The sequence below is a fragment of the Wasmannia auropunctata genome, unplaced genomic scaffold, assembly GCF_000956235.1.
Source record: "Wasmannia auropunctata unplaced genomic scaffold, wasmannia.A_1.0 LD335994.1, whole genome shotgun sequence".
Taxonomy (NCBI): domain Eukaryota; kingdom Metazoa; phylum Arthropoda; class Insecta; order Hymenoptera; family Formicidae; genus Wasmannia; species Wasmannia auropunctata.
The window spans coordinates 2,171,375-2,193,482 of NW_012026896.1; the positions used below are offsets into that span (position 1 = coordinate 2,171,375).

Genomic DNA, 22,108 nt, shown 5'->3' on the forward strand with positions numbered 1-22,108 from the left:
ACCACGTCAGAGTTATTCAGCAAGCTCACATTCAAAACATTTCAAAACATTAATTAACATTTAAACATTTAGAAACATTTGCAAATTGTGCTAAATAAACAATTCTAATGACATTTTACTTTTTTCTCTTTCTAAAAAAAAAAAAGAATCGATTACTTTACTTCTCTTCGCACGATTCTCCTCTCGTGCGACGCGCAGCGCATATTTTCTTAGAACGTCAGACTGTAAATTATTTACTACGACGAGAATTTTATCAGGTCGTATAAACCACATGTAACATACGATAATCTTTAAACACTATTAAAATTTATTTAACGAGACGTGCCTAGTTTGAATTATATAAATTTCGTCTCTGCTTCTGGTATTTTCCGGCCGATGCCATTTGCGCCGGGCTGTTTCCAAGGAATCCCTGTATAATAACCGTCCAATTTCGAGTATGTCCCCACGACAATCGATGCATCTCAATTATTACGGCGCGATGCATGAGAGGCGCGCACGTGACCGTAGGCGCGGCGGCGGTGGAGGCACCGAAGATGCCTCCTCGCCGTGCCTTTTCCATTCCGTCGAGGTAGGCACGGCCGAGTATCGCATATACCGTTCCTCCTCGTAGGCATTCCAAGCGGGAATTCTCGAAAGCCAGTTGTGCTGTAGAAACCGTGGTGCGGCTTGGTGCCCGCTCGCCGGTACTTTCGACCCGGTCGTAAAGCCGACCGACGTTTCGCTCCGGTCCCGGCCGCTTTCAGTAACACGGAATTTCGCCACGAAAACGGACACGATCGTTTTGCCTATCGGTTGGACTATCGGAGTCGCAAGCCCGGCCCGGAGGCCCCACACCCGAGGCGAACCCGTGCATAAAATTCTGGTGAGTTATGCGCACATTTCTACCTGTCCGTCTACCTGCAAAATCGACGGTCACTTCTACCGAAGATCCATCCTTAACCGTTGAATGGGACCTCTCGCTCGCCTCGTTCAATATTTCAAACGTCGAGGCATCGGTTCTCTAACTGAAATTTACGGTTTAGGCATGTTATTTTTTTTTAACGCGGAAAAGCGTTCAGTTTCCTGACGTTATATGTTGCGTTAAAACGTATTGAAAATATATATTGGTAAACACGTCAATGGGATTATAGCAAAACTTTTCGCATTTACGCGATGCTCGTGTAACAACATACTCTGATGGATTTCGAGAAGGCATGTTTTAAACAATATTTTAGTTAGACAATATTATACAAAATAAAAGGTACTTGTCAAAACTTTAGAAGTATTTTATTCTCGTTATATTTAGTATAGATTACATTTTTTCGTTTGTGTGTGTTGCAGGTAAAAACAATTTGACATGTACTAATATTTAGATAACAATAACTTTTAATAACAATATTTAACTTTAATTAAATTAATTTTATCTTGATAATTTTATTAAGATATTATTGTGACATTTAACAATTAGAATACTTAATAATTTAATATAAGTATTTCAATCAGCCTTGTTAATTTAGTAACATCGTTATAAGATCAATTAATTGAAAATATCGATTCCCATGCATTATTATAATTTATTCAAACCTTAATCTAAATTATCTGCATTTATGTTAAGTTTAGAATTGAGACCGCTCGCGTTCTGCATGATGATGCCAGTCCCTCGTCATCGTAGAAAATAGCCATTAAACGGATTACAAATGCTCTAATTTCGCGATTTATGTGCCAGGAGGTATATAATCACAGAGAAATCTTTCTTAAACGACCGTCAACATTTGAGAAACAATTTAAACGAATGACAGTTTTGAACGGTCTATTAGAAGAAATTGTTTTAAAGCTGTTCTTAAGACAAATTAAGACTTAATAAGAAGCGGAAACTTGTTTTAACGTTTACCACGCTGATACGATACGTTTCAATTGTTGTTCAGTTTTCAAATAATTTTTTGACAGATCTAAAATCAGCGGAACTGCTTTATTTATGTTCAACAATCCATTGTGTGCCACACAGATATAGCATTTACACAATTATCCAGCTCAGAAGAAACTATATTAAAACCGAATGAGAAAACGTGGAAGTTTATTTTAGAGCCGTCGCAGTAACTGATATCCGCGTCGTTTGGAGTTTATCCGCCAAATTGATTTTTGACAGACCGGAAATCGACGTGACCAGGCTTGACCTCGCTACATTTAGAAATTTCCCGCGAGCCGTATCGTTTGCGAAACGCATCCCGCGAGTTTCTCGGCTCTCGAGAAACCGTGAGGAAAACCTCACGAGCAAAATGTCAGGGCTGAAGCCGCATTTGCATGAACGATTCCTTTGTCTCGATTCCCCGGGCAGGGTGAGGCTTCGCCGTTTCCGCCTTAGAACCTTCGATTATCGCCACTAGCGGACCGTGTCATCGCCGAACGAGACCATTTCCGGGATCTTCGATCGATTATTCGCGTCATGAATAATGCTTCTGCGTCGCGTCGCGTTTTGCCGGTCGCGAAGGCCGCGCTCGCGGAAAAAAACCGGACGTGAAATCATCGGGCATCAGAATAACTTCTAATCGTCGCTTTAGACCGAATCCTCGCGGCGTAATCGGGTCTCAATTAAGCCGAAAGGATCACACGGAAGAGGAGAGAGGACGGGAGGACAAGGGTGAATGGCGGATCTCGCGGCGCAACATCCGCGCCTAATTCCGGGGTTGTGCCGTACAATTTTTCCTGAGCATTCGGATTCGCTCCGTGCTCTACTTAACTGGCGATTTAATTTTCACTCGCGCCGCTATTACGATCGTTAACGCCGCGGCCGAGTAATTAAACTGCTCTCTCTGATCGTCTTCACTGTCCGCGAACATGCGACGCGACGCCGCCGTCATCGTCGCTATATACGTCGTCATTGCGGGCGGCCTATAATCTCTCTCCGATCTCTCGGACACTCATCTCGGCCGTAGAGGTGGTCGATAACGACGAGATTTCTAAGTGCTGCGAAACGAGACGAGAGATCGGTTTCTCTCCTCGTCTCGAGAGATCGTGGGAGTGGCATTTACACGAGTCGGACAGTGTTTTTCAGCGTTGAAGGTTATATCTTAATCGCCATCGAGAATTAAATTGGATTTTCGTTTCCTCACAGAAAAATTTAATTTGTGTTTGAATGTTAATTGTCAAATATCGTTGATTTGTCACTTTATACCTTCAACTTATAAATTTTTATTCAAGCTCAAAGAAGAATGAGTATAATGAGAAACAAATGTAACGTAATTTTGTCGGCGCGAATTAGAGCGTTTGGATTGAAACTATTCACAATCTGATTCGCAATGGCAATGATAATTGTTGAAGCGTATACACAAGTGAAAAGCGGCGCCTTCAATCCTTTTTTTTTGGCAGATGCTACCTTCGCCACACTCTATTTACGACGCCGCGCGGGCAGGTCGTAACGTTACAGGTGCTGTGCATCGATGCATGGATCAGATTTCAGGATTATGCGTGTAATTAACTGGCGTATTCATGTAACAGTGAAAACAAAAACACATAAAAAATCGTAACGCCGCGCGATAGGACATTGGCGTAAAGCTCCGCTTTTGCACGGAAATTACATCTTATTGCAGCGAAATTGATAGCTATCTTACACCCGCTACAAACTTGGAAATCAGGTCGACAGAAATAATTGCCATGTCGACCAAATATCCCGCTGGTAAACCGATGTAACTTAAGAAAGTCAGCCATTAGAGAGAGCGCACTTAGTTCCCTTCGAACCATAAATTAACCACCGGTAGTATTGTGATTTCAATTAAGTGATTTATTGCGCTACATTAGTCTGCATAACGCCCCACGTTCAACATCATCCTCCCACCCCCTCCCCCCACCCCGTAATTGAACCCCTCGCGGTAGACGAACTAATTCCGAAAGGACAACGCCGCTTTTCATTCGGATTTTCGCCGACAACGTCGTTTTCCATTCAAATTTTCGCCGACGGCGTCGCTTTTCATTCAAATTTTCAGCATTTTCGCTAAGTGGAGACGGTGAAAGGCGCCGTCAAAGGGAGATTCAATTCGAAATTTGTTCTTTCTTCATAAAGCCTGATCAACCTCATCAGCGTCCATTCCAAACAAATAGGCAGTTCTTTTCTCGTTTTCTTCTTTTTATGATTTTCCTGCGAGTGAGTACCGTCTAATTTCGAGGGGCTACTTTTTCTACCGATCTCGACGAAGAGGAAGAGGAAGACTCTGATTTCCTCTTTCGGCCCGCAGGCGCGCCGATGTTATCCGGATGGATGCACTTCCTCGTCAACAGTCGCGAAAGTAAGCGCACGGAGAGTGTATCGAGTCCGGCGAGTCGTAATGTCGGTGACCGCGCGAACAACGGCAGCGCGGGCCTCGCTTAGTCGATACGCATTCCTCATGGACGAGCGCAGCGTTCCCAAGCCTTTCAGCTCGCGCGGCGGGAAAAGTGCTTATAGCTTAAACTTTCTAAGCGTACGTTTCACGTCGCGCCAGATTCGCGGCTCACATTTGGCCGGGCCTCGGCAAAAAGAAGGCAAACAGATATATATGTATATATATACGGTGGTTCCGCGCGGTAAGGAAAACCGTAAAATCAAGTCTGTCATCGCGCAATCCTGATAAAACCGCGCTCGAGGTTTATTTATGCGATCGCAGTCGACCGCTAACGAATGCAATTAGAACTCCATGCACGCCCGGCTCTCTGCCCACCCGAGTTGCGCTTAATTACGCCCGTGGAAATTTTTGCGCCGGCAGAAGCCGAAGTCGCTCGCATAGTTTTCCCTTTCCGCTCGCCCGTCTTTTTATTTGTGTTTTAAATTCTAGGCGAAACATTATTCGAGATTCGTCGTGCCCCGCTTCGATAAGAATAATTAACGTCGTATACATGATCTAAAATTAAAATGAGAGAGGGATTATCTTCAGGAGTCCCGGACAAGATGGTTACAAGATTTATCATACTGTTACATATTTCTAAATTTCTTAAATATTTGTCAATATTCACATTCTTATCGAAATATTATTTATTTATAATTTTGATACAAATCTAAAATTCCAGAGTTTTACGAAATACTTGAATAATTTTACACAAAGTATTACAATTATTACGAGATATTATATATTTATAATTTTAATACAAATCTATAAAGTTCCAAAGTTTTAACGAAATACTTGATAATTTTATATTTTACACAATTATTACAGATAATTACAACTGTATACAACTGTATCGATTTTATATTTAGAAAGTACGGGCCTTTATTACTTGCACCATTGCAATTGCGACGACCATCATCGGATACGTCAGTCATATACATTCCGTATTATACGTTGGATCGCTAGAGTGCTATAATTTCTTTGGATGCAAAATGAGGTATATACGAGACCGATGGTGCTATTATGCGGATTGCTACGTTTGTGCTACAGGAAGTCATGAATGCGGCAGAGTGTAATAAGAATGTAGCAAAACGAACGCGCCGATACTTTCACAAGTAAATCGCTCAGGTAGCATCGCGCGCGGCTCAGGTAACTTCACGCAGTTCAGGTAGCTTCACGCAACTCAGGTAGCTTCAAGCAGCTTATACGCGATCACAATACTTCCGTATTATTTATTAACGTTATTACGGATAGATATGTTTTATTCCGACAAATTTCTCAGAAGTGAACAATATAACAAAAATATATTTGCATTGTAAAAGTCATGTTAATTACTTCGTAATGGATACGTTAATTACTCGCAATTATAAATACTCCTCTTATCCGAATAACGTTTATACAATACTTTTTATATATAATTACCTTACGGTCCTTTTATTTATGTGTCAAAAGTTAAAACGTGTTTGCACACTAAAACGAGGAGACGATAAGTTGCTAACATTTTAACGTCGACGCTATATATATGCAGTTTTTTAATTAGCACTGAACCATAAAGATTAGATCGGTTCCCTGAGCTAGCTTATTTTAAAATTATTTAATTCCAATTCCGCGTTATCGCGTCGTTATGCATGTGTATTACGGGATCGCTAGCAGCTGCGGAACGTAACAAACGGAAAAGTCCGGAAAAACCGGACACACGCGCGCGCTTTCCAAACGCATAACCAGAATTACACTAACATATTCATTAATGCGACCGCCGACGTTGGTTCGGATAGAAACGAAATCCTCGCCGCAAGACAAACTGCTGTCGAAAATGTGGTTAAAAAAATAAGGAATATCAAAACGTTTTGCGCGCCGGCACGTGGGAGTGCTCGTGAATTTCTAAACAAAATTCTAGTTGCCTCTCCAACTCGCCGGGAATTAACTTTGACAGAATGAAGATTTAGGACGCGCGACGGGATTTAATGCCGTTGCGGCGGCCGTGCGGACTCGCCTACTATCAGAAGTAGGTGTGTAAGATGAGCGTCGCGCGTGACGTCCAAATTGTCATGCAAATATTGGACCGCGTACACATGGGCCAACGCTATTTGCCTTTTACACACAGCCGTGTGTTGGCCGGCCGCGGTCAACTGCAAGTACCGTTGCTTCGTTATCCGGGAATGATATACGCACACAGCCGCGCGCGTATAACACGTTCACACACACGCGCGCGCGCAAACGGCCGCAGCACGTAAACCACGGGTTACACGCTGTACGCCCGCGCACCTGTAAACAGAAGCCTCGAGGAAATCATTCTGACGATTACGGAGAAAGGAGAAGAGCGGTCAAGCGCCCGAAGCCGTTACCCGAAGCATCCTCACCGTCGGAAAACCACCACGTCGATATTCGCGTGCGAAACGATTCGGCTCGCTGGATTTTCATCGAATGAGAAGTCGCGAATAATTGTCTCACACGGCTTGAGCTAATAATTTAATTTAAGACGCAGGAAATAAACTTTGTAAGCCACTACTTTCCCACGAAGAGTAAAAAGAGCTAAAAAAAAGTGAGACGAAAAAATCCATATCCAATCCGATATCATAGAGCGTTTGTTCGCAACATTACGGTCAGTCCCACTCATGTCCCGTTAAGCTTTGATCTCATTTTTTGCATGCTTGATACCGAGGCACATTAACGGAATAGTCCAGTAACAACGTATTGTACAAATAATAACAAAATTGTAAATATAATCTGAATCCAACTAACTTGTTCGATGTATTTATTCAGCTTTTCAGAAGCAGCAGAAATTAATTCAATATATGCAGATACAGTATGAAACTTTGTTACGCATGTCCAATTGATCGGGAAACCATAGAACGATCCATGTAACCACATTCTTTTATTTTTTGGTCAATTTAGAAACAAAATTTTCTCTCGAAAAAAATATTGAAAAAAAGGGAAATTGGCAGTTTTATCTTTTTTAATTTTTAATGCATATATTGTAATTCTATATATATATATACGCTTTAAGTTACAATTTTATAAATCCACTTGAATTTGATTGAAAAATCTGATTTCGGTAATTAGTTTCTACTTTTATCCTGAAGCTGAATTCTCTTATTTTTCATTCTGTTTGAAAAATACAGATACCCGGACACATTCGCGGAGAAGAAATTTTTTTCGAAATACGAACCGCGCAATGAAAAGAAACATTCGAATGTATTTTTTGTTATCGTTTTGCTTTATTGTTTTTTTCAAAACGGAATCTGTAATCTGGGAACGGCACGACGGTGCTTTTCCGCCGTTATTTCAAACGGCACGCGAAATCTCCGCGAAGAAAAAGTTTGTTAACTTCGTGACGGGACGAACACGCCGGCGTGGATAATTATTTGGCATACATTAGTCACAGAGAGCTCGGCTGAGAAGATCGCGCTTCCTAAAACGCTTCGTTACCCACGGGCAAAATCGCGATTTAACTCCTACACCGATCGTTAGCTGCACCACGCCAGAGAGATGCACAGCCGAGCGAGTCGATGATTGACGATGCGATCGAGAGTAATTAGGTATCAAGTCGCATTAATTACCGAACGGTAATCACTGATGCAACAGAACAGAACGTACTCGAACGTAACATCGCTTTGATTTCCCGCGTACATGTTACGTACGTCTTGGAATAATAAATATCTGGAGAAATTGAAGCATCGAACGAACAATGTCGAGAGTTTGAAAAAAAATCTACAGATTTAGTGCCGTTTGACATTTTGTTAAGCCTTTGAAACAAATTCGCGAGAATTCATTTACTGTGCAATTAACTACCCATATTCCCACTTTAAACAATCGAATTCGTGTAGGAATTCGTGATAACTTGTGATAAAATTTCATGTGTATAACTTTATAACACATGTAACACATTTAAAGAATTACCGAATACATACACATATAAAAAATATATTAATAAACACATGAAAATGCACGGTATATAAGATTATAAATTAAATTTCATTCTAAAGTTTTATAGATGACCCCAAGTGAATATCTCGACAGACTTTTCTTCCGATTTGCGCTTATCGCTCGTTTTCTTTCGATCGAACCGTCGATGAATTTAACGAATCTTCGGGAGGAAATTCCGGCGCATTCGGAGGTTTACATAATTAAACGTGCGTCAATTGCGCGCGTCGTTGGAAGCCGCTGCGAGGCGTCGAACGCGCGCTCCGCAAAGTTTTAATTTGCGCCAACAAAATCCGCTGAGCCCGCAGCGTTGCGCGTCGCGCACGTTCGTCGGTGTGCGGAGAAGAAAGTCGGCACCGCCGAAGGAATGCGGTGATTATCCCCGCGTAATAGTCCGCGTGATAAATGCGCGCGCGCGCGCGCACACACACACACGGCCGTTCATTTTTTTTTTATCGGATGAACGTGCCGCGGCAGCTGTGCGATAAACGTCGTGCGCCATCGTCGTGCATCCTCACGGCCGCGTTCTATCGTTCGCGTGTATAACACACGCGCGTATGTACGAAGCGACATATATACGAAGGGACCCCGATCCGTTCCCAACTGCGGGTAGTGTTGCGCATATACTGTCCCCGTGGGAAGCCTTGTCCTCCTCTTCCTCCTCCTTGCCCCCTCCCCCCCCCCGAATCCCGTCTCGCGCATACCCCGTTGTAACTTCCAGCATTCCAACCGGTACACATCTCCACGTCGGGCAAGGCGCTGGGCGATTAATTGAGATGACATAGCCGCTTATTAGCATGGCGTTGCAATATGCAGTCGCTTCTATCCGCATGGCGCAAGTCAATATCCTCCTTTCGTGTCTAGTTACAAATCCAATTTTGAGATGGATATAACAATAAGATAACAATAAGACAATATTGTCCTGCGGTCAATTTACCGTTTCCTCGTCTGTGCCTTCGATCGCGAAGAAGAAAAAGAGGCCAATTTCGGTGAAAGCGTCTACGTTAAGCTCGAACAATTGTCGATCGTTTTATGTAATTAAACGCGAGTAGCTATACAGTTGTTTCATTTGGCGCAAGGCAGTAGCTCGGAATGCAAATTCTGCGAAACGTAACGAAAAAGCTAAAGTAACGTAAAAGATATTATTTTTTCTTCTACGATTAAAACATTTATTCATTAATCTTCCGCGTGAACAACGATATCCCTTTTCCTTCTTTTTCCGATATATATTCTTTACTTATAAAGCGTCAGAAAAGTCTTGTTATTAATTAACACGTGATAAAAGAAATTGCTATCTCTTGATGAAGATATTCCAGCTGAGCTAAAACGGTAGAAAAAGAGTCCTTCACCTTTCAACTGATTTTCTTGAAATTTATTCTTAGAAGAAATACATATCACGCTACTAAATTTATCGAGTAAATGCGAACATCTGTGTAATTTTACATCGCGTGAAAGATTAATACAGGGACAAGATATAATCATCCGCTAATAATTTTAGGTAAAATTCATATCTTTCTATAAATGTCCGAGGTATATATGTGTTCTCCTTGGTATAAAGTTTAATTTGATGACCGTTATGGCATAACTGTTATTGAATTACTCTCGTAGCTTGCAATTAGAATAATCAATGTAATTCTCGTCCAGGGAATAGAGGGACAAATGTCATACCTAAATTCAGACACGCCATATATCCAGTTTCCAAGAGAAATGATTAACGAAATAATTACGTGAGAGTGTCTCACGCGAATGGATACAAGGCTATTGCCACACACTTATCTATCCTACTCTTTTCCAATTCAACCTTGAAACAATCCGTAAATATTCATGAAGAAAATTTATTCTTTTTTTCCGAGACCAATATTAAGAAACAAAAAGATATAAAATTTCTAATTAAATCACGAAGTCTAAATTCTTAACTTTGTTATAATCCTTTTTATAATCCTATATATAAAGCATTTTTCGCGTTAATCTTAAAAGATCAACGCGATAATTAGTTCATGAAACGGCGCGGTTGAGTCAGTTAATCATCACACGGATTTTCGACGAAAGATAATAAACCCGATTTATTGTCGCAAGTGCGACGTTCTTTATCGACGCTTATCTGCCGCTCGAATACAGGGAAAGTTAACCGCGATAACCCGGACCCAGGAGGACGAGAGAGAAACGCGCGCGCTGTGTGTACATAACGCATACGGACGCGCAACGCGTTCGTTAAACATGCACGCGGCCGCAGGTGTACGTGCGTGTCCGCGCGCGATCGTAAATGTCACAGATTCCGCGTGTCCGCGCTAAAACGTATTAATTTTAGCGCTGCTCCCCGCGCTCTCCGCGCTTGTCGCCCCCCGCGCGCAGTGACAAGCCGCTAATTCATCACCGCGCAGTCCTTCGCCAGGTGATTCGTTATGACCGGGGGGGGAGGGGGGATGGATGGGGTAAAATCTCACTCGAGCGATCGAGATCCGTTATCGGGAGAGACAGCGAAGTGCGCGCGGCTGCACTGATTCACGCGTGGCGCGGCGCGGCGGCGCGGCTGAGTGCTGTCACTTCCGACTATTTTTCACAGAGTTACGAATCGACGTCGGGGCCTCTTGACGCGTGACGGATACAGAAAATTGCGCGTCGGCCGAAACCCGCGCGCACGATCGCGGAAGAAAGTATCGCAAGAAACCCGGATGGTTTTTGCGCACGCGCGCACGTCCCCGAGTGCGTCAAGCTGACGTTTCTTGTAATGTAAAGTTACGGGCGCTTTCTATTGTAGCACATCGCTCGCTCGCCTCGCGAATCTCCGTCATCCTGGTTTGCGCGGATGACATTTGAGAATGACAACATATAGACAACACCTGCAAATATACGTAATCTCTCCTATTTCCCGGGCTGGGCAACGCCAGCGAGTTTTCCCCCGGCAGTCATCGCGCAAAGACGTTCCTTTATACAAACGACGCATACGTTAATACAAAGCACTCGTTATCAACGAAAATGTTGCCGCGGCGAAGGCAAAGGGCATGTAAGAACATCATAAAATATCTCTCTGCCTCTCCTCCTCGCGCTACCTCCAAGTCAAACAACTTTAAAACGCGAACAAATGAAACATAAATAACAACGTTTCTTTTCATTTCGCCGGAGGGGACTTTGGAAATACCAGAAATGTGGAAACGCTTGCTCCGAGAAAGCTCCTTGAGAATGCTACCGTGCAATATGCGAGGCAAACATCGGTTTCACGTCCCGGCGTATCTCTTTTAGCGTATACATATATTTATGTCTGATATGCATCGGACAATGCTCTTCGAGGAATGCATCTACCATTCCGCGTGTACGAGCTGACATTTACATACCAAGAGAGATAGAGAGGTAGAGAGAGAAATAGGGAGAGAGAGAGAGAGAGAGAGGAAAAGGGAGAAAGAGAAACATCTCGCTCTCCGAGAGAGAAATTCGTGTACGAGCTACGCATCGTAGGCGTCTTGCTCTCGAGTCACACGATCGATGAAGTTCGTCTCACCGATACGTTACATTATTCGCCCCGCATTAATCCCTCGATTCACGACGCGAATCTCGATGTGCCGTCGTTACAGACATCGAGACCGTCGAGAAAGCGTATACGCCTCGCGAAGAAACATTTCGCACCGCCGGAGAAATGTCCCTCCGTATACGACCGGTGAAATACGGGCCCCCGGTGGATTTAATCGATTCGCCACATTAGCGGTACACGGTTCCGCCGCTATTAAGTCAGCCGAGCGAGGAGAGCGAACACGCGCGCGCGTGCGACTTTTAGCGATCGTCGAAATTCCATCGCGTGTTTATCACGGATCCGAAGGAAGAGAGTTCCTCCCCGTGTCGCTACGATACGCGATTCCGTGACGTGATCGCGGAAAAATCGGTAGCCGACCTAGTACGTGCGGCCGAGCCTAGATACGGTTTAGAAAGGCAAGTGATTCTTCGCGGCAAAAGCGAACCCCGCCTCGCCGTTCACTTTTCACCGAAGGAACCAATTCCTCCGGCTGCACTTCTCGGACTCTCCTCGACTCTTCTATCTATACCGAGAGAGCCTTTACTTGTTAAAACAAAAACTCAATTTTTCACGAGTTGTTTCGAATGTTTCTATATTCAAACTCTTGTGGCATTTCTCTCTCTCTCTCTCTCTCTCTCTCTCTCTCTCTCTCTCTTGCAGATAGTTTAGATGCAATTATTTTGAAATTCAGACTGTCACATTATTATTAGCAAAAAATAACTTAAAATAACTGATTTTTTATATCAATTTTAATTCCGTTTGTTACCTAAAATTGTACAATATTTTTCTACCTTACATTTTACAATTGTAAGTAAAACATTTTTAATTTAATAGAGGATATTAATTCTCTAGATAATCATGTCCTAATAATTCAAATTATTAAAATATTATATTTTGATAATAGAAATTATTAAAATTAAATTAAATCTGAATGATTTATAGAAAACATTTCTCATAGAATAATATTAAAAATATATATATAAAATATATATATTAATATGATTTTTACTAATTACATTTTTAATCATACTTTTCATTTTAATTAAAAAAATATATATAAATATATATTTTTAATTAAAAATATATATAAAAATATATATACTCTAAATTTTCTGGAGTGAATCTCACTTCAAAAGAGTGAAATCTCACTCCAAAAGAGCGAAAATACTGTCACTCGGCCACTTGAGTGGCAGTATTTTCACTCCTTAGAGTGAAATTTCACTCCAAAAAATTTAGAGAGTATAAATATATATTATCTCTTCACGAATTTTATACTTATTAATACAAGAGAAATGTACGCTGCAACAGCGAAGATTTCCTATATATTTGCCGAACATTTCCAAGTCTTGTTGATGTATCGAGGCTCAATAAAAAATAAACTCATCCCGCTACGATATTAATGACTGTCTCGTGTATTCTCACAGAACTCCAACGCGCCAATCATCGGTCACAATGGATGTCGAAACCGGGGCCATTTTGGCCCTGCAGATATTGGCACTGTGCTCGATAGTCGCAGCCCTGCTGGCTTACCTGATGCGACAGTCCAGGAATGCCGCCGACGAGTACGAGTCGCGTAACAAACGTCACGTACTCGTTACCAGCTGTGATACATGCGTAGGCCTGCAGATCGCCCTTGCACTTTACGAAGCCGGCTACAAGGTAATAACGGCCCGTAAGGGGTATACGTGTACCGTCATAAATTAATGGCGGCATAAACTCCACCGTACGGTTCGCCCCCGTTACGCTGCCAGGTCGCCGATATTCTCTCCCCCTCCCCCATCTCCCTCCCTCCTCCTCTCTCTCTCTCTCTCTCTCTCTCTCTCTCTCTCTCTCTCTCTGCGCGGCTGAATATTCAAAATTGAGATCGCCGGGCGCGCGCGAGAGAAAGAGAGAGCCGGCACTATAAATGCCGTAGACTGGCGCGAAGTAACGGCTCGCCGCTTTATTGCGTGGGAACTGCGCTGAACTTTTTTGTTGCTCAGCCGACGATTATCGGAAACGCGCATAAGCGAATCGCCGGCGAGACTTGCGTTATCGCGGCACGCCGACTATATGACTCGTTTCTCTCCGTTTCTTGCGATCCGTGTGATTACCGCCGGAATTGGGTCGAAGCTATTACTCGGACTGTCTCTCCAGTCAGCCCCACGACTGCATAAATCTCGAATTCATGTAGCAAGGAAAACCGCGTGTGTATATATATATACTCCGGGAGGAACGTTCATATGTGTCATCTTCATTTTTCTTTTTCTTTTTTTTTTCCGTGTGTGTCTATTCACGCGAAATGGAGTAGCTTCGCGAGTATATGCAGCTGTCAGCCGCGGTTTTGGGCACCTCCCCGTCGCGTCGGGCTTGAAAACGGATAGACGTCCGGATCATCCTTCGCACGTCCACTCTTTCCGCGGTTTCGCGGAATCTAAACGGCTAAAGTTGAGCGGCGGCTCTGCACCTACGGGCGGCGGTTTGCAACGCGCGACGCGACGACAACCGTTGAAACGCAATATCCCGCGGCCTTAACGTCAGAATCCCCATTATCCCTTCGAGCGTGCAACATATTTCAGATTGTCGGAGCCCGGGCTCCAAATTAGTTTCCTCGTGTCAAGGGAGCGGAACATTGGTGAGCCCTTAAATCAGTCTTGTCGACAGTTCCTCGACAGGTATTCACGTATCCCGTTCGCCCCGCTGAGTATATCGTGTCACCAACCACTCAAGAGTCGCCCGCCGCCGCCAAAGATTGCCGCTGAAAGATAGATACTTGCGGGAAAGTCAGATTCTACTTCGGGGGTAATAACTTGCGGGAAGCCTTCTCCGCGCCAATCTTGCGAGATCTTCCTCTCTCGCGAAAGGCCCGGAATCGAATAGCGATATTACATTTATTACATCTCCTGAAGATCCTTCTAACCCGGGGACGAGGGCAATCATTTCATCCCATCTCCGTAATCCATATACGTATATGCTCAGAAAAGTCGGCTAATAACTTACCGTAATCATTTCTCTGAAGATTCAGCGACAAAGTTAGCTTCGTCGTTTAATAATGCGCCTAACATTTAAATCGGCTTTTAACGTCAAAATACCCTCTGATTCCGCGTCAATTATATAGAGATCAATCAATCGGCTTACGTCGCTTACACGTCTTTATGTACTTTAATTGAACTGAACGACGGAATTTTCATGTAGTACAAAGGCAAAATTGATAATTGGTCATTTGCGTACGGATTCCAATTGCGGTTCGATTGTTTCACGTATTCTGAAATTTGAGCTTTGGATTACCTATTACCTTTCGTGTACCAAGAGCTGCATACGTCAAAGGACTGTCACCGATTTGCATGAATCTTCGTTGAAATTGATTTTAGCAATTAATAATTCGAAGCAAAATTAAAGAAATGTACCTAGAACTTCTAGACGGTACTTTAAAAGGTAAGATCAGTGTAAACTCAAGATCGTTATCGATATTAATATTATTAAATAAAATTCAAATCAAACAAATAAAAATTTTAGAGCTAAAAATTATTCTACACAATCTCTCGATGTGATATTTATATAACGGGATTGAAGTTAATCGATTGAAATTTTGTTTAGCAATCGAAATCTTAGTTAAACTTTATAAAATTTCTTCTGGAACTAGCGCACGTAAAAGAAGAAATTCGAGTTTTCTGTCCCGTATTTAAGATCCAGTTCATTAGCCGCACAATCGAGCCTATGTGTCATTTAACATGACCTATCAACGTCAAAGCATATCGCGCGCGGTATCGAGCGGTGCCAATATGGTGTGTAACGGAGTGGCACGTGGAATGTGAGGTTGCGGTGGCGGTCTTTCAAAACATAATGTACAACATGTCATGTTCTCCCCTGCGACAGGTGTTCGCGGGTCTGCTGGACCCAACGGGCGGCTCGCCGTCGGTCAAAATCTTGAAGGCGATCGAGCTCGAGCGGCAGAAAGAGGACGAGCCCGACGGTGCGAGCGACGGTGGTCCGCAGCAACCGGAAGCCGCACGTGCCCGCGGTCAAATCGTGCCATTGGAGCTGGACCCGACGAGGGAGGACAGCCTGCGCGCTTGTTTGGACGCCGTCAGGGCGAAACTTCCGGCCGGCGAGGATGGCAAGGATGCTTTATTCATTTAGCCCGGTTTCTTTGGCTTCTAACCGTGTTGAATCGCGCCACGGCGGTGAGAGATGACCGCAATACTGCAACTAAAATAATAAATAGAAAGTTAGGAATAACTAGCCTGAGAGGTGTATTAAATAAATAGACGGCGGTGTACAAGACTAAGATATTAACTTGAGAATATAATTAGCCTTCTCAAATTAGTAATTATTTTAAAAACACAATTTAATATTATATAGAAAGTGAGGGAGAGAAAGGAACAAAAACGATCTTTTGCATGGGTCTCTTTTGTTTTAATAGCAGTTAATAATTTCGTTTTAATAGCATTATAACGATTAGAGAAAGGAGAAACTGTGTAATATTCAAGTCTTCTTTAAGAACGCAAATTTTTCATTTGCGCTTCATTTCTCGGAATGAATTATTATTGGAACTAAAGAAACTCTGGCATTATACTCGTGTTCACAAACGCGGTAAATTGGAAAGGGAGTTTCCGAATGGACGAAAGTTCCAGTGTCTTTTTGATATTACTTATTTAAAAAAAAAAGCTTTAATCACTCTCTCGTATCAAGAAGATATTAGTGAATGTCACATCACGTAAGGCTATGTTAATGATATCTTCACATATAATCTGTGTAGAAAGTGAGTCATGTATGTAAATAATGCTTTTGACTGCTTTCCCTGCCTCTCTCTTTATGTTTTGATTTAATTTATAATTACTTCCTCGAGACGTTACTTCGCTGACCTGTTAAAGCCATTCTCTGGCTTCAGTATTAAAGTCATTGTCGAACATTAATTTCTGCTCTTTCATTTAAAACGTTTAGTTGCGAAATTTAATGGAGTTTCGCTTGCGCGTCTTAACAATGCAATACTGAAACAAGAAATAACTTATTTGTTTTTTATATGGTTTTTCCTTATCGTAATTTATAGATTGCGTGAGAAGAAGTATGTGTACATTACGTGGGCAATTACATCGATTTAATAGTGCAAATTATTAAAATTTATGATATATTTTACAAAAACAGTTGCTTTTTAGGCTTTATAAATTACAATGCGAAAAGTCCTCAATGAAACATCCAATATCATTTTCATATACAAATTAAATTTTTATTTTATTAATCACATAATTGCGCTGAAAAATATTAGATCGGTATTTCTTTTTGAAATGTAATGTTCAAAAAGTTCTCATAATTATTATTTCACGAATATCCCAACGTTGCATGACACACATTTAATTTCGTGTCGTTTAATTAACTGCATTAATTATGATGACTAAGCAAAGGACAAGAAAAATGAAATAATTTTTTGTGCAAATTGTAACGAGCGTCAGTTATTGCGTGTTCTCGAATAACGGCCAATATTTATTCAGCTATAGACAGGTTGAAAGTTTCTACATATTCAATTTCACTTTTATACGCGCGCGCGGCTTCGTTAGTTCTATTATTAGTTATCCCCGCGAGAAGAGCACCGGAGTGAACTCCGAGTAATTCATCTCGTAGTAATTTAATGAAATTTTGGTTATTGGAATAATGTTCTAGATATAGAATCAGTGCTGGTTTTAATAATAATTCAACCAGCTTGTTAGGTTCGATAAAATGCCCCGGGGCTTTATCGACGTCGACGATGGATGGACCCATCCGTAGGTGGAGCTATCGCGCGCGTACGAGAGATATCGGGGGAAAGTACGCGAATTAAAATACCACGATTTTTTTTTGCGGAAAGCGCTTAAAGGACAGACAAGTAAAATGTTCGAGTAAATCATCCGAAACTTTAATGCACTTTCAACTTCCTCTCCGCGATGATTCCAACGGGAGATTTTTACGAGACGAGTATATTTGCATTCGGATAGATTTGTCGTGCAATATATCTTGCGCGCATAATGGAAGTTCGCGTAATGGGAAAACACGAGGAAATAACATACCTTCGTCGCGCAGAATAAATAAGCGCAAACGTCATATTCGCAGATTTTCGCTATTCGTTACACACCCGCGAAACTGTCAAGGCGAAATGTTTTTCGTCGGGAAAAATGAGACGGGGCGCCGAATGTGTTTGTGTTTAGTTAGCCGCGCGGCTGGCGCGGACGGAGGGGGATGCACTTTCGTTTCGTAAGTCATATAACTTAACGCGATTGGGAGATGCAATTTCAAATGCTCGATATCACCGGGGGAGGGGAGGGGAGGAGCCGTAATTGCAGGCCATCTCACGCGGTATTTACTCGCGATTGCCTTCCGCTCGTTGTACATAACGTTTTCATCAGCGCGCGCGAAGCGAATTTAAGTTTCAACGAAACAAACTTCCATCTGCCCTCCGTCGCCATCCCGTCGGAAGACGATCTCCCTTCAAGTACGCTAAAGCGTTGAACTTTATTTAATTGCAGGTCTCTGGGCGGTCGTGCACACGGGCGGCTTGGTTTTACCAGGTGTCATAGAAAAACAGACCAGCTCGATGTGGGAGTCCATGCTGCGTCACAACTTGGTTGCTCCGCTCAGGACAGCCAGGGTATTCATCCCTCTTTTGCGCATCAAGAGAGGTTCGTTGAGTATACTTGTGTCGACACTTTATATTGATTAGAAAAACCATTATCTGCCCCGCTAAAAGACTAATATTTCTTTTTACTTCGAAGAGGATAATTGTTTTTCGGATGACAAAAAAAGTTTTGTGAATTACATTAGCGGGAAATACTGATGTTTTTAAATCCATACAAAAGTTGAAAATATTTTCCTGCGAAAATATAGTCTCGAGATTTCACCGTCAATCTAAGTTAATGAGAAATTTGCTCGCTTCTCGAGGAAGTGAATTGCTCCTTTGAAGGCTGCGGCAATGCACAATGGCAACGGAGTAAGAGCGCGGCGGCAAGACTATTCAACGATAGCGAACCTATATTCATTCTTTAAGCGGCTTATTGAAAGTGTTCTATTCCTTCCAGGCCGCATCGTTCTTTTGGGCGACTCCGAGACGAGCTACGGCGGCAAGGCGGGCGCCGGGCTGGTGGCGTTCAGCGCGTCCCGCAGAGCCGTGGAGGGTGCCGCGGAGGCGTTAAAAAGCGAATTACATTCATCGGGCGTCGACGTCGTGCTTCTCAAACCGCCGCCCGTGAATCCCCTCGTTCTTTATGCATCGCCCGTTCTCAAGACGTAAGACTCCACCCGACTATCAGTTTATGATGCCTTGTTTCCGCGGGGCTAACAAAGATGTTGAGTCGGCTGCAGGCGTCGCGCGCCCCGAACTTTTGCGAGCTGCAGTCTCACAGTTTCTGCTCTTCTTTCGAATATGTTCGCCCTTTCCCCCTTTCTTCTCTCTTTTTCTCTTTTATTTCTCCCATTAACAATATTACTGTCGGTCATAGAAAATGGACCATTATTCCATCATCAGATTGAAGACCATTGCTCTTCAGTCACTTATTTTTAGAAGCGTAATGATCGAAGAAGAATGACAAAAGATATTATTTTCTGTTACTAATTTAATTTTGATAAGTGAAGAAAAATCTCCCGTAATCTCGCGTCTAAATTAAATTACTTAAATAATTAAATTAGGTCACTGCGTTAGAGAGAAAGAAAGAGGGAGACAGAGAGAGAGAAAGAGAAAGAGAAAAATCTTCAATATTTTAGAGCCTTTAAAATTCATTCGTAGCTACCCTCTATGTAAATATAATGCACCACGGCTTCACGGTGGACTTATAATTGCTATGAACAGTGCTTAATTATTTGCAGGGCCGACGTGGAGTCTGGCGTAACAGTCACGGAAGGGACGTGGACCGCTCCGCTATCGATTCATTCCGTACAGAGCGCTCTGATTCCTGCGATTACGACGTCGTGTCCTCTAAGCGTTTACGATATGTCCGTCAAGCCGAGGCTCTTCTGTCGATAATCTCCACGTCCACGTTCGTGTAAACCGGACCGAAAGATCGCGCGAGACGTAATAATAACGTGGGGACTCCTCGAGTCGATGCGATACGCGGGAACAATGGGAACGTCGAATATATAATGGTACATCCGCGCATGTGTTCCGCGCGGCCGCCGCCGCCGTGCCGGTGTCATTTGCGCTGACGTGTCATCCCGCGTGCCCTAAAACGTCACATGCGGCGGATTTCTTTCTCGGTTTAGCAGGCAGGCGACACTTCCCGCGTGTGAATGATGTCATTTTTTTTTCATGCGTCCGTCCCGGTGCGGTATCAATTATGAATTCTCTTGCTTTTGTTCCCACGTCCATTTTTGTATCGCGCTCGCTGTCAGGCCCCGAGCATCGATTCGAGATGTTTAATAAAACAGCCAGTAATTTTCATCGCCACTAAATAAATTCGTGATAACTTAACTCTTAATAAACGCGCGTTTTTCATCCCTCCCTCCGTCGAGAGAAAAATCATTTGAACGCCGTTTACATTATAAAAATAAGATGGTTCCCAAAGTAACTATCACACAATCTATATATTTGAAAATTGCACATTGAAAGCCCGGTGGATTTTTCTTCGATTGCGATGTTTAAATATTTGGTTGTGTTGCGACTTCGCGAAATGTATACTTCAAGAGGTTGAAACGGAAAATGTGTTTTACTTGAAAGGTTCCGGTGGACGTGTGCGTAAAGTTAAAGGAGGTTTCTACATTTGCGCGTGTGTAAATATTAAATCTATAATATATATAAAATGCCTGAGTAACTTTCGTAGATTTGAAATTGCACAACGAATGTATTTTAATTACGAGTATTTTAATTTTCATAATTTTTTAAAAAGCAAGTGTACGATAAATAATCTTTTTCCCTACAATTATTTTTTCAAACGGAGTTGTCAATAAGAGTTTGCTTTTAAATGAACTTTTAATAACATTAATATATTTTATTTCTCTTATCCGCCTTTACATCACAGTTGAAGTGATATAAAAATAATGTGCGTAATATTTCTTCGTGTCTTCAAATCCACAACAGTTATTCAGCCGTTCCCGCTGGTAGACCATATATTCTATATAATTATATACGTCAACCCTTCATAAAAGCTATCTGTATTTATAAAGCATGATTAGAATGTGAAGCATCTGCCAATAAATCTATTTTTAGATAGAAACAATAGATTTTTCTTAATAAAAATATCGTAACGTATACATGGTGTAGTTGTATTGTAAGTTAAAATAGAAAGTGCAATATATCCTCTGCGATGTAACATCGATAATAAGTTTTGTATGTACTGTTTGTCAAAATATGTATAAAATAATATATGGAAAGAAGAAAAGCTGTGGCGATATCTCATTTTCCAACTTATTGTTTAACGGGAACATTCGAAATACGTGATACACATATCATAACTTATTATTGATTGGTCTTATGTCGAACTATAGTTATACGTAACTCATGCGTTTGTCCTACTTTTAAAACACTTATAATAACTTTAACGTAAGCGTGCATTTTCAATTTTAAATCTACCATTTTGAACAGGAAAATTGTACCGGCAAACGCGAGAGCTGTTGTTTAACTTTGCAATTACGTTCATTCCGTTAAATGGCAATTGTCTGTAACTTCTGAATAGAGTACGAGTACTAACAAAATCCGAGCGGAGCAATACGTACAATTTTGCGCGGAAAGTTTACCTTTTTATGTACAATAAGTTGCGCGGAAAGCACATTTTTATGTACAATAAGTATATTCAAAAACTTTTTCCAAAAAATTAAATTTTTTTTCTTATTAAAGTATTTCTCACGTGAGAACATTTCGGCACTTATAATTGAGCGTAACAGCACGGAAAGTATCAATTCGTTGAATTAAAATACCCCCCCCCCCTCTCTCTCTCTCTCTCTCTCATTAAACACTGTACGATACACGAGATATTTTGTAGAGATCCAATTCTGCCTTGCAATTATAATCTCTGCCCTACGGTCGTGATTATTCCGTTCGCGATACACATCTGGTAGTATAATATAAGGCTGCATATTATCTTTCGCGTCGGTGACGGTAGCTCCCATTCCACGAGCTTCGCTCGAATAACGAGCTTCATCGTGAATTATTAATTCGTACGTTGCTTAATGCGCGATGCGAATAATAAAATCTCGAAGTAAGATTAACGCGCTCGCGCGCGGCGCGTAATGCATATGCATCGGATGTAAGTAATATTGCTTGTTATTCCTGCTGTCGCGACTATCGCGCTTGGAAATTAACTGATCTGACTGCAGCCACCTCGGAGCTTTGCACCGCCGTGGAGCCGGGCGGAATGATGCCGCAGGAAAATTGCGCAGCGTAAGAACGAGTCGGATAATCGAGAAATCC

The 22,108-nt window shown here is 42.1% G+C and overlaps 1 protein-coding gene across 1 annotated transcript; it reads left to right on the forward strand.

The window, feature by feature from the left end:
- The first annotated feature begins 566 nt into the window (after positions 1-566).
- LOC105453889 (D-beta-hydroxybutyrate dehydrogenase, mitochondrial) lies at positions 567-21,080 on the forward strand. The gene is made up of 6 exons (XM_011696166.1): positions 567-862; positions 13,188-13,422; positions 15,619-15,859; positions 18,240-18,392; positions 18,789-18,996; positions 19,573-21,080. Exons 2-6 carry the CDS (start codon positions 13,216-13,218, stop codon positions 19,727-19,729), a joined length of 966 nt encoding a protein of 321 aa, XP_011694468.1. The 5' UTR covers positions 567-862; positions 13,188-13,215; the 3' UTR covers positions 19,730-21,080.
- Positions 21,081-22,108: the final 1,028 nt, after the last annotated feature.